The sequence below is a fragment of the Lingula anatina genome, chromosome 9 (genome assembly GCF_051362555.1).
Source record: "Lingula anatina isolate TDL-2025a chromosome 9, LinAna3.0, whole genome shotgun sequence".
Lineage (NCBI taxonomy): Eukaryota > Metazoa > Brachiopoda > Lingulata > Lingulida > Lingulidae > Lingula > Lingula anatina.
Genome location: NC_141775.1, coordinates 3,561,322 through 3,574,141, shown reverse-complemented (window position 1 = coordinate 3,574,141; position 12,820 = coordinate 3,561,322). Strand labels below are relative to the sequence as shown.

General features: G+C 35.3%; 2 protein-coding genes across 3 annotated transcripts; one reads left to right on the top strand and one right to left on the bottom strand.

Moving 5' to 3' along the window:
• Positions 1–1,593: 1,593 nt before the first annotated feature.
• Positions 1,594–7,446, bottom strand: LOC106174922 (dol-P-Man:Man(5)GlcNAc(2)-PP-Dol alpha-1,3-mannosyltransferase). Of its 2 annotated transcripts, none has more exons than XM_086996018.1 (9): positions 7,269–7,446; positions 6,754–6,853; positions 6,200–6,347; positions 5,712–5,872; positions 4,934–5,054; positions 4,079–4,284; positions 3,726–3,789; positions 3,205–3,341; positions 1,594–2,836 (listed from the first exon to the last, which is right to left on the bottom strand). In XM_086996018.1, the coding sequence occupies exons 1-9, from the start codon at positions 7,444–7,446 to the stop codon at positions 2,677–2,679; spliced, it is 1,275 nt and encodes a 424-aa protein (XP_086852144.1). In that variant the 3' UTR covers positions 1,594–2,676. The 2 variants fall into 2 exon arrangements, with proteins under 2 accessions (XP_086852144.1, XP_086852145.1); XM_086996019.1 differs by having other exon boundaries at positions 6,754–6,867; positions 7,269–7,438.
• Positions 7,447–7,468: 22 nt separating this feature from the next.
• Positions 7,469–9,808, top strand: LOC106174923 (riboflavin-binding protein). The gene is made up of 4 exons (XM_013556698.2): positions 7,469–7,606; positions 7,981–8,182; positions 8,479–8,558; positions 9,032–9,808. The coding sequence occupies exons 1-4, from the start codon at positions 7,489–7,491 to the stop codon at positions 9,205–9,207; spliced, it is 576 nt and encodes a 191-aa protein (XP_013412152.2). The 5' UTR covers positions 7,469–7,488; the 3' UTR covers positions 9,208–9,808.
• The last annotated feature ends 3,012 nt before the right edge of the window (positions 9,809–12,820 follow it).

Genomic DNA, 12,820 nt, shown 5'->3' with positions numbered 1-12,820 from the left:
TTATTTTCAAGTGGAAATGGTAAAATACATTGAATCCAAGTCCAGGGACGGGTTGACCAATGATTCGTGAGTCGGGGAATGTAAAAAGATATATTTTTTGAACGTTGGACTTGAAGTTAGGAAACCTTTGGTTATTACTAGTGTTCTACTTATGTAAAATGTTAGGACCTATTTCTGGGCCATGATTAGGTTCCGTTGTGAACTGTTACGCATACATGTAAGAAACGTGATATACAATAACTGGTAGAATTCTGGACGCATTGTGTGTAAGTACAGTACATTAAAAAAAACTCACATACATTCCATATGCTGCTTCTTTACATTGACAGTGAATGAGTCAAAGAGTGGGATTTTAGGTACAAAAGCCTGTCATCCGGCCGACACGATAACTGATATCGGCCGGTTTTATAATTTTAATTTGAACCTACATGTATCTCATTCCCCCTGGAGAGCATACATTTTAACCTGAACCCATCTCATTCCAGTTGGGAGCATTCATTTTTTACAATCCAAGCATTCCAATAACCAACACCTACCACGGCCAGATCTTTACCCTTAAGTCCTTCATTAACTGAGTTCTTAGCAAGGAGACAGCAGGCACCGTTTTTATAACGGTATTTAGTACGACACGACCTTACGTGGGAAACGAACTAAGCTACCGTCACCTGTAAAAAAGGCGAGCACTCTACAAGTAAAGCTATCTATCTGGCCAGAGGGTATGAGGCTTGCAACCAAGCGTCTACCTCCAAAAATTCACACTTATTTTCAAAACCAGTCGTTTATTAAGGTACATGTAAGCCCTCCGCTGTGCCCTGATAAATCCCAATTAAAAATTCATTAGGGAACACGCTTGCTTCAGAAAACAATTATATAGTATTTTTGTGGTTAATTAACATGTTTGCAAGTGTCCGCTTATGCTGGTATTGCTGTATAATGCGCTCTCACAAGGATCGCGGCCTTCACTTCTAACATATAACCTGCTTAAAATGAGAAGCAGAATATTTCCCTATAAATTATCCGTTTGTGGTTACATCATCATATCTGATACAAAAACATTATTTAAAATGCCTTTCTTGTGCTACATGCTCATGGTCTCCGATTAGTACGTGACTTCAGCTTGAAATAATTAAGCAGCAGTACATTCACCTAAAAAATGATTTATGAACTGTTTTAACAATGTAAAAATTTAAAAATTATTTATGATACAAGGCTGTGAGGCCTATAGAGACTGAACTTGTTGTCCCAGCCTTACTTAGATTCTTTATAATACACAGTTATAAGAGGGAAGGTCAACTGCAAAAAAAAATCTGAAAATAATTCTCGACTATATCTCGGTTAATTCAGCCAAGACCTCTAAAATGCTGAAAGTCGAAGACAGAGTCATACATGTAACCTTCTTGGCAATAAGAGAATAGTGAATTAGCTTGCGTATTATAATAATTGTTGAACACGAAAGTTTATTCTAATTTTTACGAGTGTGAGTTGGATCTACGTACACTGATAGTGTCTATTGGAATGGGGCCCTCCGTGTTTTACCGATAAACCAAATACGATAATTTCTCACATATTTCAAACAGCTTAGGATTTACTGAATACATTAAATTTATGAGATCCTTTTATTGTCCAAGCGATTGATAAAAACGAATTTTCCAATTTAATAGTTGAGAATGATAAGCAAAATCTTACTGTTTGTATAAATCTAGTGAGAAATTAATTTTTTATTAGTAGTGTCCTAGACGAGTATGGCACAATTAAATTTTTGTCACATAGGTATTGCAAAAATGTCTCTTAATTTACAGCTTTAAAACCACTCATTTCATATAGAAACGAACCATTTAACTGATAAATAAATACAACGAAGTACATACTTATGCATATTATCCGGTGGGCATGACAATAAAATGTATTTCTTTAATTTAAACAATTAAAAAACATTTAAAGAATGGGACACGTCAATTCTTCAAAGTTAATTGCTATACAACAAAAAACAATTTTACCTTAAATCAGGTATTGCACTGATGACTCAACACTGTACATTTTTCGCATTGGACATGTCAGAAACAGCAATCTCTACTAGAAGATACATGTACATGTATATATATAGCTACTCAATACTAAACATCATGAAAACATTGAAAATGCAGCAATTCTATAATGAATATCCCTTTCTTTCTGGGTGGCCATCTTTCATTTCACTTTGGTTTCTCTGCAACCTCAGAGTACTCAAGTGAACATTTTGCTTCTTGCTTTTCACCATTTTCTGTATTAAAGTTTTTCTCTTTTTTTTTTGTGAACTCAGAGTTTCAGAGACTCAGAGACAACATTCTACTTCTTGCGTTACTCCATTTCCTATTTCTTATATTTTTAATTAATTAATTTATTTATTTTGTGTATGTGTGTGTGTCTGTGTGTGTGTGTGTGCATGCGTGCGAACTCAAAGAATTTTTTTCTGGATGGCTGTCTTGAAAGTTTTTTTTTTTGTAAACTAAAAAGTACCAGAATCAGCATCCTGCTTCTTGCTTTACTCCATTTTCTAAAAGGCTGTCTTTGGTTTCTCTGTGGCCCCAGAGTACCAGAGTAAAAAACTCCACTTCTTGCATTACTCCATTTCTTAAAGTTTGTTATTTATTTTTTGTGAACTCAAACAGTACCAGAGTGAACATTCTGCTTCTTGCTTTACTCCATTTTCTGGGCAGCTGTCTTTGGTTTCTCTGTGGTCTCAGAATACCAAAGTCCCCCCAGAAGTATGGCATGGCACACATGGAGGGCTGCACTGCTCAATATTGTGGAGGGATACGTGTTCCAGCAGAGTTCTATGACACCCAAGATTAACAACCTGGAAAAATCGATGACAAACTATGGTTACACGATCATTCCCCATACTTCTCAGTGCTGTGTACAATAATAAAGTATACCATCTGGAATTATCAATTACGTATTGAGAGAAATACAGATATACTGCGTGAGTGTGAGTTAACTAATGAAATAATTTTGACACTGTTTGTTTGGCAAGTTTAAAAAAATTAAATAATGAAAATAATAAAAGATCAATTATTCAACTGCACGGGATCCTAGAAAGTGAAAATTATATCTTGACAGGGCCTTGATATTATTATGCTCTTGTATGCCCAAAACAGTGGACATCTTTTGCTGTACTTAGTAGGCAACAGCAAGTCATTAAATAAAGAAGACAACTGGACTCGCCTGTACTTGACAGACATCTGTGTTGACCATAGCAGATAGTGGAGTGTATGGAAGTACCAGACATAGAACTGGTAATGGAGAGACCTGCTGAAACACATGCCTATGAAATTAGCAGCGAACAGAGGCAGGACAATCTGTGGGGAATGGTTAAGGATATAGAGCACTGGAAGATTATCCTTATCTATATATGCCATTTAAGTTAAAGCTATAAACACACTTTTATTTTTAGGCGTCTTTTTCATGCCTGTTCATGTTTCTTTTTTTAATTACTAGTCAAATTTTCATTTTATATATGTCTCTTTATCATTCTTTCTCTCTAATTTTTCACCTATAAAAAATGAGAAATTTAAATATGCAGCACTTATCACATATTCTATGTTAATACTCTTGGAAATCAAACAATCAATCAGGTTGTGCTACATTCGTAACATGGATAATATCACAGCGACTTATCTATATAGCGTTAATTAAGTTATTATAGATATCAATAAACAATGTAATTTATCCCCAAAAAGGATATGGTTGCTGTTTAGGACAGGATGTATTGGTGATCTTGAGAGTAAAGAAGAGGCACCACCATATGACCTGAAATAAGATGCATTAAAAAAATTATATCATAATATTTCAATTAAAATAAGCTTTATATCTATCTGTTATTCATTTATTCTTATGATATCTCCATTTACACAGCTGAAATAGGAAATCAGTACCTCTTTACAGTGGAGAAAACTGAAATCTAACTTTAAAGTGTTTTTGTCTAAAAAAATTCAATTTCTACAATGTTGCTTGCAAAATTAACAAAACCTTCCATAGTGCTTGTTTTCTAAAGGTGTAACAAAATTAATTTAAATTTTGGAAAGCATTTCATGTTTACCTGCTCCATCTTTTGGACAGAAATGTTACCAAGGCAACAATATGCAGGAGCAACAGCACCAGGTGAAAATATCTATTCAAGAAGAGCTCCTCTGGAAGAAACCTCCAATTGACTGTCCATTTGTAGAAGAACTGCCGTCCTAGGTCAAATGATCTGACAATGTAACCAACAGGGTTGGCAGCTAAGAAAGGCAGAGCTAGCACCAGCTGAAAGAATCACAGCAATACATTATTTTAAAAAAGTACAAGTAGTTTTAATTGAGGCGTTCCTAGTAGAGAAGGCCAGACGACATGGTCACTTATAGGATCACTACAGTATATTTTACCATCATTTCTACTTGTCGATGAGTTTCAGGGGTGACCAAGTCAACAGAGAAGCTGTATATAACAGTCATAAAGCAAAGGTTCTCTGACTCATTAAATTCTCTTTCAGTAGCAATTCATTGTTATTTATGACTTAAATAATAATGATAAAATTGAGGAGTGTTGTACAATTTTAAACTTTATAGGCCCATTATTTTTTATTCAGTTCTTAATTTAAATACAGGTTTTTAATTCACACAGTAATAGCCATGAAGTCCTGCAGATATATAAGAAAAACAAGCTATACACATTCATAAATAATTGTCAAGAAACCTTTAAGCAAATTTATGGCATATTAATGACCTTCTATCCCTTCATTAAAAACAGCTGACTTTTTTAAGAGGACAACATAACGAGACCATAAAGAATGTATGTCATCACTCAGCCACTTGAATTATACATTTTCTTATCACAGTACCTGAAGGACAATGCAGCTTGTGTAATTTTTTATTAGTTTTACAGGTGAAAATAAATTTTCTAGAACTATACTTACCTGTACTGTAGCACAAATGACAAGATGATATACTGTTTTCAGCCATCCCTGAGAGACAAGGAGCAACATCAGCAGGGCTGGGGAGAACAGTAAAACATTCATCTTCACAGATACTGCAAGACTGCAAGAAGGAAAAAGAAACACTCTTCATAATAAATTTGTCACTTACTATGTGTAATCCACATAAAATGAAACCTTGGAAACTTTTTTAAATTCTTGTTTTTCCATTAAAAGCTTAAGTGTAACATGCTAAAACATAGCACACTAATGATAGCATATAACTTTTATTTGAGCTTATTATACCTTCACTTTTAAAGTTTAAATGGAAAAACAATGGAAAAAACTGAAATCTAATGTAACTTTTTTCAGTGTCTTTTTACAATATTTAATGAGTTTATCTAAAACATTTATTATGTTAACCAATTTATAGAAAACATTTTACTTAGTAATCCAAATGTATGACTGTTTTGCACTTTCATCCACTTGATGAATAATCAGTTATTTGTGAAAAACAAAAATGATAGTGCTGGTGTGACATGAGCCTTTAACACACTTGTAAACAACTGCAGGTGTACTGTTTTAATTAATCAACTACATTTATGCAGCATGAAAAATGTAAAAATATGGAACTTGTTGGGTATGACAATAACATGTGAAAATGTGAAAGCATTATTTGATTTCTTTTAAATAACAAATGTACTACATGATTTCTTTTAAATGTGAAATGTGTTAGGTGTGACAACAGGTAGAGATAAAGCACAATGTAATCTGCCATTACCTATAAACCAGACAGCCCCAGGCCCAGTGGTTGTAAATAAATAGGTTGACTGCCAGGTAAAGTAAGCACATGGCCACAGGGTCATTGAACATCCTCAGGACATAAATGGAGTGGATTCTGTAGGACGCACAACACATGAAGAAGAACACGTATGGTGGGACCTAGAAATATAAATTTAACAATATAATATTTGAAATTGTAGAACCCAGTGATTTTATTTAACTGGTATGGTTTTAGCTTATACGTGGTTCTGATTACTATTCCAAGAGGGCAATTCATGTCTCTACATTTATTTTATAAGAACTTATAATAATTCATGTTTTAATCCAAAAGTATGTGTTAGATGTATCTTTAAGTTATCCTTTTCCATTTTTTCTTTTATTTTCATTAACAACCTGTATATTTATAGCCTTTTCAAGAATACAAAGCAATATATGAGTTAAACATAAAATAAGTGCCACTTTGAACATGCATCTAAGCATACTAACCTTACAAGTTTTTCTATATATGTTAAAAACTAAGAGCAGATTTCCGCAGTACAATGCTGCAAATAGATACTGCCCCAGGCGAATATTTGCACCCAGGCTGGTAATGTAGTACAATGCTGTGAAAATGTACACAAACCCAGCAGGATAGCTGAAGGAAAACAGGAAAGAAATATAACTGTACACACTTAAATGAAATGGTGCCACTTGTACCGTTGATCTCTTCTACTTTTACCAGCTGTATGGGGTACATGGGACTTTTCAAAGAAACCTTACTCTGACAAGTAATTTAAAAGTAATTACACTTGGCTAATTGTATGAGATATTGAACATTATATAATACAGTAACTGTAAATTAAAATACTATATCATAATGCAGAGAAAAAGAGAGAAATTGTGACATTTTAAGTAAACAGGACTGTGTGTTTTACCCTTGACAAACTTCAGGAGATTTAAAACATTTTATACTGTATGTCAAAAATATAAATTTATTGAGAGAGAGAGAGAGAGAGAGAGAGAGAGAGAGAGAGAGATTGTAGAGGTTGCATTATAAATACACTAGTGGTCCTGTGTCTCCTTTCAGTTGCATGTAGTCATACGTTCCATTAATGACACCTTCCACTTCCTGCATGTAAGCCACCCAGTCAATTTCTGTGTCTGCAATGGAAACTCTAAATGCTTCAGTCATTTACATAGTCACCCTATTTCGAATAACCTTAATGGTGATGGTACTTGTATCCTAATAATCAATCAATTTAAGATTATGAAAAACAGAAAAATTTGAGTTCTGTTTCAGAATGTACATATTTAAATAACACCTAAATAAATTCAGAAAGAAGCGTAATAATAATGTGGAAGAAAAAGAGAGATCGAGAGAGAGAGTGGCATGTGGCACAATCATTTTGAGAGTATAAAATAGCTAAGGCAAATACAAGAATGCACTGATGATTATGCTTAGCTTCTGTACGATGTGAAGTGCTTTGTTCAAGATTTCAGCAGATTTCAGACACCATCAGCACAAGGGTGTACCTGTACTTTCCACGTAAGCAGATATATACCCAGCCATACTCACATTTAACTTTATGTATTACAAATATGTTTACAACAATCTCCGACATAAACAAAAATAGCATCGCAGCAAATGAATACTGTGGGTCAAATATAAACGGAGAATATGTTTCAAACGTAAAGAAATCTTTAACTTTCCATCGCTGCTGACGGAGCGGCGCCCGTCTCCTGGGCGCAGCCATGTTGGATAACGCGGACGAGAAGAAAACGAGATCAAAACAAGCATGGCGATCGATGTAAAGGATTTTCTTAAAATCCTTGTATTTATTGTGTTTTCTTCCGTTGTTGCTATTGTCGGTGAGGATTTAGTGGTGGAAACCAAAAAGACATGTACATATTATGGTAAGCTATGCAACCACATCAGTTTTTTAAAAACACTGCGCACTGGAATATCATTTTGAGCTGTGCAGGAAACTTTCTAAGCTTAATTTGGACTTAATTTTAACTGTGATTTAGGGGGCGTTTTCAATGAAAGTATCGTACTTGGGGGGATTAACTTTCGTGTGCATTTGGTGGCACTCAAAATGAAGTGAAAAAGTTTCCAGATGCACAGCACACTTGAAAGTTAACCCCTAGTTTGTCAAGGAGGCGTGTCATTCAGTTAGTCTGATTGTACTCAGCAAGAGTCCCAGCGGACTTGAATTGATCTGCCTACTAAAAGTATGATAGTTTCATTGAAAACACACCCTTATCAAGAGTATTAAAATCAATTTCAGGTGGCACCCATGTCCCGTCTCCAGAGAACGGCCTGGTGAACTGCTCTTGGTACTCCACCAATGCCTGCTGTAAGAGAACTGAGGTGACCTCGGTGTTTGGTGGGATGTACAAACTGGCTTGGGCCAGCAAGAAGTGCCAGAATAGAGTGAATTATCTCATGTGTTACTTCTGTAGCCCCGAGCAGCACCTGTGGTATCAGGAGTAAGTCGTTTCTCAGTGTGTAATACTCTAGATACATGTAAATGATCCCAAGTATTTCATACTATTATTGATACATCACAAGGTGTGTATGATAAATACTAGTAATAGTGTGGGGCTTGTCACTTTTTCCTCTATTTTTTGCCTTGCAATGGGTAAAGCCACATTCCACCCCGTTATATATACTAGTACTCTAGGCTACATAAATATCCATGGCCTGGCAACACTGTGTCCTCCTTAGCACCTTGCAGCATGTCATTTGCAATTAAATTCTTAAAGAGTTCCATTCTTTGTTTTAGCCAACTCCATGTGTGTGCCGACTTCTGTGACTCCATCCACTTTTACTGCAAGACTGCCATGTTTTCTGGGGAGAAAATAGGTAAGGAAATCTTTAAATTTTTGTTTTATTCACATTAAATAAAAAGAAATTAACATTTGTCATGGTTTTGGCAAAAAGGCAGCCAGAACACCAGCTTTTCTGCATTCCACTCAATGTCAAGAGGAGGTGTGTTTACCTGTTAAGCTGGTTGTATTTAGCGACAGTTGCTGCAGAGTTGGAAAAAACTGTAGAATGATTAACATTGGGAGATAGCCCTTTGCATGTAAGCTGCATGCATCTTGGTGATACTTTTTCTTTGGTCTTTGGAATAATTTTTTACTATTAAAATATGCATTTGTAACAGTTTTTTTTAATACCACGTAGATTTGATTTCACTATATGGTATGTACATTTTTTTTTGCCATATCTTTTACACTACCATGGTTGTTTTAGATTCTTCACAACTGCTTTTCTTGTCAATTAACATAAATATTGAAATGTATTTCAGTGTTTTTTTTTCTTTTGAAATGCAGGTACATCTTATAAAAACGGCAAAGAAATCTGTGAAGGACAAAAGTTCAAGTATGTGGAAAGTAACACAAACTGCTTCAAATTTGACCCCACAGTGTTTGACACTGGGTGCTCTGTGAAATCCTCATTGATAACTCTGCTGCTGGTTCTGGGAATATCCATATGGATTGTCCACTGATGATGACTGCAATGTTTAGTGCATTAGGAAATTTAGTCCAAGAGGGAAGCTTTAAACACATCATAGTCACTGTACCTGTGCCATACTTTCATAGTCAGTTTTAAGTAACTTCAGGTTGGTCAAAACTGTGGAAGGGTGGAAACCAGGCTGGACTGTAGGTCTCAATGGCCATGTATCTCACAATGAAGACCAACAGCTGCCATGTGGTCCTGCAGATCTTGGGACTGTTATCAAAAAGTCTTAAATCAGTGTTTTGGGCTGAAATCTTAGCAGACTAACACTTGGTCAACTAAGAAGCATCTCATGAAAATATTAGGTCTATTCACCTTGATTTTTTTCCACTAAGCCCCAGATTATATTAAAATGTAAAAGAAATATAGAAATGGGGACCTAAAGAAGTATGAGTAGGAATCTGAAAACATACTTTTAAGTAAAGTATACTTAAAAGTATGTACATTAGCATGCATGACTCATCACCTCATAATAATGCTCACAGTCATTTATTAAAGATGTGTGTCTTTGTTGTGAACACATGGACCCTCGCTGTAGAGCTTTAAATATTTTAATTAATTTAAATTTAAAATTAATTTTTTGAACCAAATGGCTTTCAGTACAATAGCTCAGGAGTGACAGTTTGAGTTCTTTTTAGTGAATGCCACACCTCTTAAGAGTGCTTTAACTGTAGCATTTCTGCATATATAAATACTAAAATCAACAACTTGAATCTTTAATGTGTGGTATTTATTCTAACAACTTTGTTGCAGCGTGCCATATTCGTAAGTCTGTTCAGCAGGACCCAACTAAAACTGAAATAGTCCAATTACAGGGACGGATCCAGAGAGATTTCAAATTATTTTTGTTGATCCATCCTCCATTTTTGTATGTCTTCTGACAGAAAAATTATAGATTCCCTTTGATGGAAACTTGAAAATCTGACGGTCTTTGGGAAGACCCAGAAGACTTCCTCAATATGCCCCTGAATTAATGGCCCACAGCATGTACTTGTTCACCATCAGTTATAGAGGTCACTGGAAACTTACCTCAAGGTCGTAATAGGTCTGCCTCTGCCATTTCCAGAGACACCATGTGTTTCAGAAGCCACCATAAAACTAACTTTCACCAAGGGCATACCTCTGCCATTTCCAGAAACACCCGGTGTTTCAGAAGTCAATAGAAACTAACTTTTACCACGGGCAGGCCTCTGCCAGATCCAGAGACACCATGTGTTTTAGAAATCACCAGAAACTTCCTTTTACCATGGGCATACCTCTGCCACTTCCAGTACTCAGGCGCAACTGAAAGGCCTGGGTTACGACCCGATGGTGCGACTGGGCTCTGCCTAGCAAACACGTCATGTTTGGATCACGTGTTTGCTGGGTGAGTATAACATATGAATGGAAGCCAACCTAATCTTTAATCTGTGCACTGATACTCAGTATTAGACTATTTCTTGTTTAAGATAGTTGGGTCTTGAATGTGTTTAGTGCCTCAGGGATCTTCATAAAATTTACACATTCCTGGTAATCTTGGAGGGTTCATCAGGGAAGAGAAGTCCAGTTTTTGTCAAATAATAAATTGCACATTTTTGTTAAAGTAGTGTATGTGTAATTCTGTGTTATGTAAAAATTCGAAAATATTCCTGTAAATATCATTGGTTTCCGTTTTTATATCGCTCAGCACCGTCATTCCTGTTCATACAAATACGTATGTGTAGTTATAACTGGGTGTTTGTATGTAAGTTATTAGAATTATCATGTCCAGTCACTGTATAAGGCTAAATAAGTGTGATAAAATAATATTTTTTTCTTGTCTAGTGCCATGGTACATGTATATAAGATGCATTCAGCGCCCAACCTCTTTTTGACTTTAACTAAAACGACATTTACAGAACGTCGTTTTCGCTGATATTTGGGCGTTCCGTTTTATGGATGTATTTTTAAGTCGATTCTTTTGTAATTATTTGTCAAGGATACAAAACCATACAAATTGTTCTTTTTTAAAGTTCATGTATATTTCCTAGGAGTTTTTTTTATTGGTAGCTGTTCAATACTGTACAACGTTAATTTCTTCAAGTAAAAATAAAATGATTTAGTGAAATACATGTGCATTTCTGCCCAATAAACGTACCCTCTACCAAGGCCACAGATTGAATTTTCACAGGATAATCACAGATATGTCTTTAGGTAAATAGACGGTCATTTTTCTATCTCCAATTTTCCTATTTTCCGTATATAATCTGCCACCCTGTTAGAGGGTACTAAAAACGTATAATTTACATTATATTTCGCAAAGCTATTTTTAAGAATATCGTGAGGATTTGTTTCTTGTTCATGACTCTTTTATTCAAAAACCCATCATCTGTTTGTTACCTGACGTTAATTGCATTTTAGTAATGTATTTATCAATTTATCGGGGTCCGCCATATAGATAAACGTCCCAATAAAATATTCGTCCCGATAGATACGTCTCTATACATACACGTCTCAATAGATTTACGTCTCGTTAAATTTACGTTCCGATAGATCCACCAACAGATTCCTATAAACCCACGTATCTTTAGATCCAGGTACCGCTAGATCCATCTATCTGACATCGTAATCGGCTAAAAGGCCGATATCAACCTGTGATACAGGTATGAGGCTTTCGAGTGATAGTCTGGCTGCGAATACTGATCCACTTAGTGATCTGACTTAATTACAACCTGATATTTATTATTTATTCATTATTTATGTATTTATATATTTATTAGGTGTTCAAACAAGACATACATGTACGTTCGCGTCTACCCGTCTATCACACTCTAAAATTTGGGAACGCGTCGTAAACATGAAACAGAACACATTTTAAGTGTGCAAATGTTACATTTTGAGAACGCTTTAAACAGTGTTCCGGCGCCAGAACACTGAGCGTTGTGAAATAAAGAACACATTTTTATGTTCTTTTTTGTTTTGTTTTGTTTAGAACACATTTACATGTAAATTCAGAACACTTTTTACGTGTTCGAATGTTACAATTTGAGAACGCTTTAAACAGTGTTCTGACGCTAGAACAGTAAGCGTTGTGAAATATAGAACACGTTTTTGTTCTTTTTATGTTTTTTCACTGAGTATTGTGTGAAAACGATCTAGTAGAATAATATATTGCTGAAAGGATTAATATGTGTACTGTCGTTTTAAAGAAGTGCATTTTATGTACTGAGTAGTATACCAACCATTAATTTTGAGCAAAAGCATACCTGTAATGGATCTATCGGTATTTGGATCTCAAAATACGTGGATCTATAGGTATGCGGATTTAAAGAACGTGGGTTTATGAGGACGTCGTATCTAAAGGAACGCAAATATATAGGACAGCAGTAAAAAATCGGATCTATCGGTATTTAAATCTAAAAAAACGTTTTTTTCAGTTTTTCCTCTATGTATCTATCGGTAACGGGAGTATAGGGACGTGTAATATTTTGGGACTAAATTTTATCCGTACGTAGCCTACCCAATTTATCTTCATGTTTGTTATAGAGTTAAGATGTCAGGTTGACCTCGCACATGCGCACTGAAGGTCACGCGGGCAATGGAGGGGAGAAACCACCAAAATATTTCCCATTGACGACCATACT

Excerpts from the sequence above, each read along its gene's own strand:
- LOC106174923 (XM_013556698.2), top strand. The coding sequence starts at position 7,489 with ATGGCGATCGATGTAAAGGATTTTCTTAAAATCCTTGTATTTATTGTG. Across the intron at positions 8,183-8,478 it reads CAGCACCTGTGGTATCAGGA|CCAACTCCATGTGTGTGCCG; the intron begins GTAAGTCGTTTC and ends TCTTTGTTTTAG. Across the intron at positions 8,559-9,031 it reads GTTTTCTGGGGAGAAAATAG|GTACATCTTATAAAAACGGC; the intron begins GTAAGGAAATCT and ends TTTGAAATGCAG.
- LOC106174922 (XM_086996018.1), bottom strand. The coding sequence starts at position 7,446 with ATGGCTGCGCCCAGGAGACGGGCGCCGCTCCGTCAGCAGCGATGGAAA. Across the intron at positions 6,854-7,268 it reads TGTAATACATAAAGTTAAAT|ACACAGAAATTGACTGGGTG; the intron begins GTGAGTATGGCT and ends TTTCCATTGCAG. Across the intron at positions 5,873-6,199 it reads TATATAGAAAAACTTGTAAG|GTCCCACCATACGTGTTCTT; the intron begins GTTAGTATGCTT and ends TTATATTTCTAG.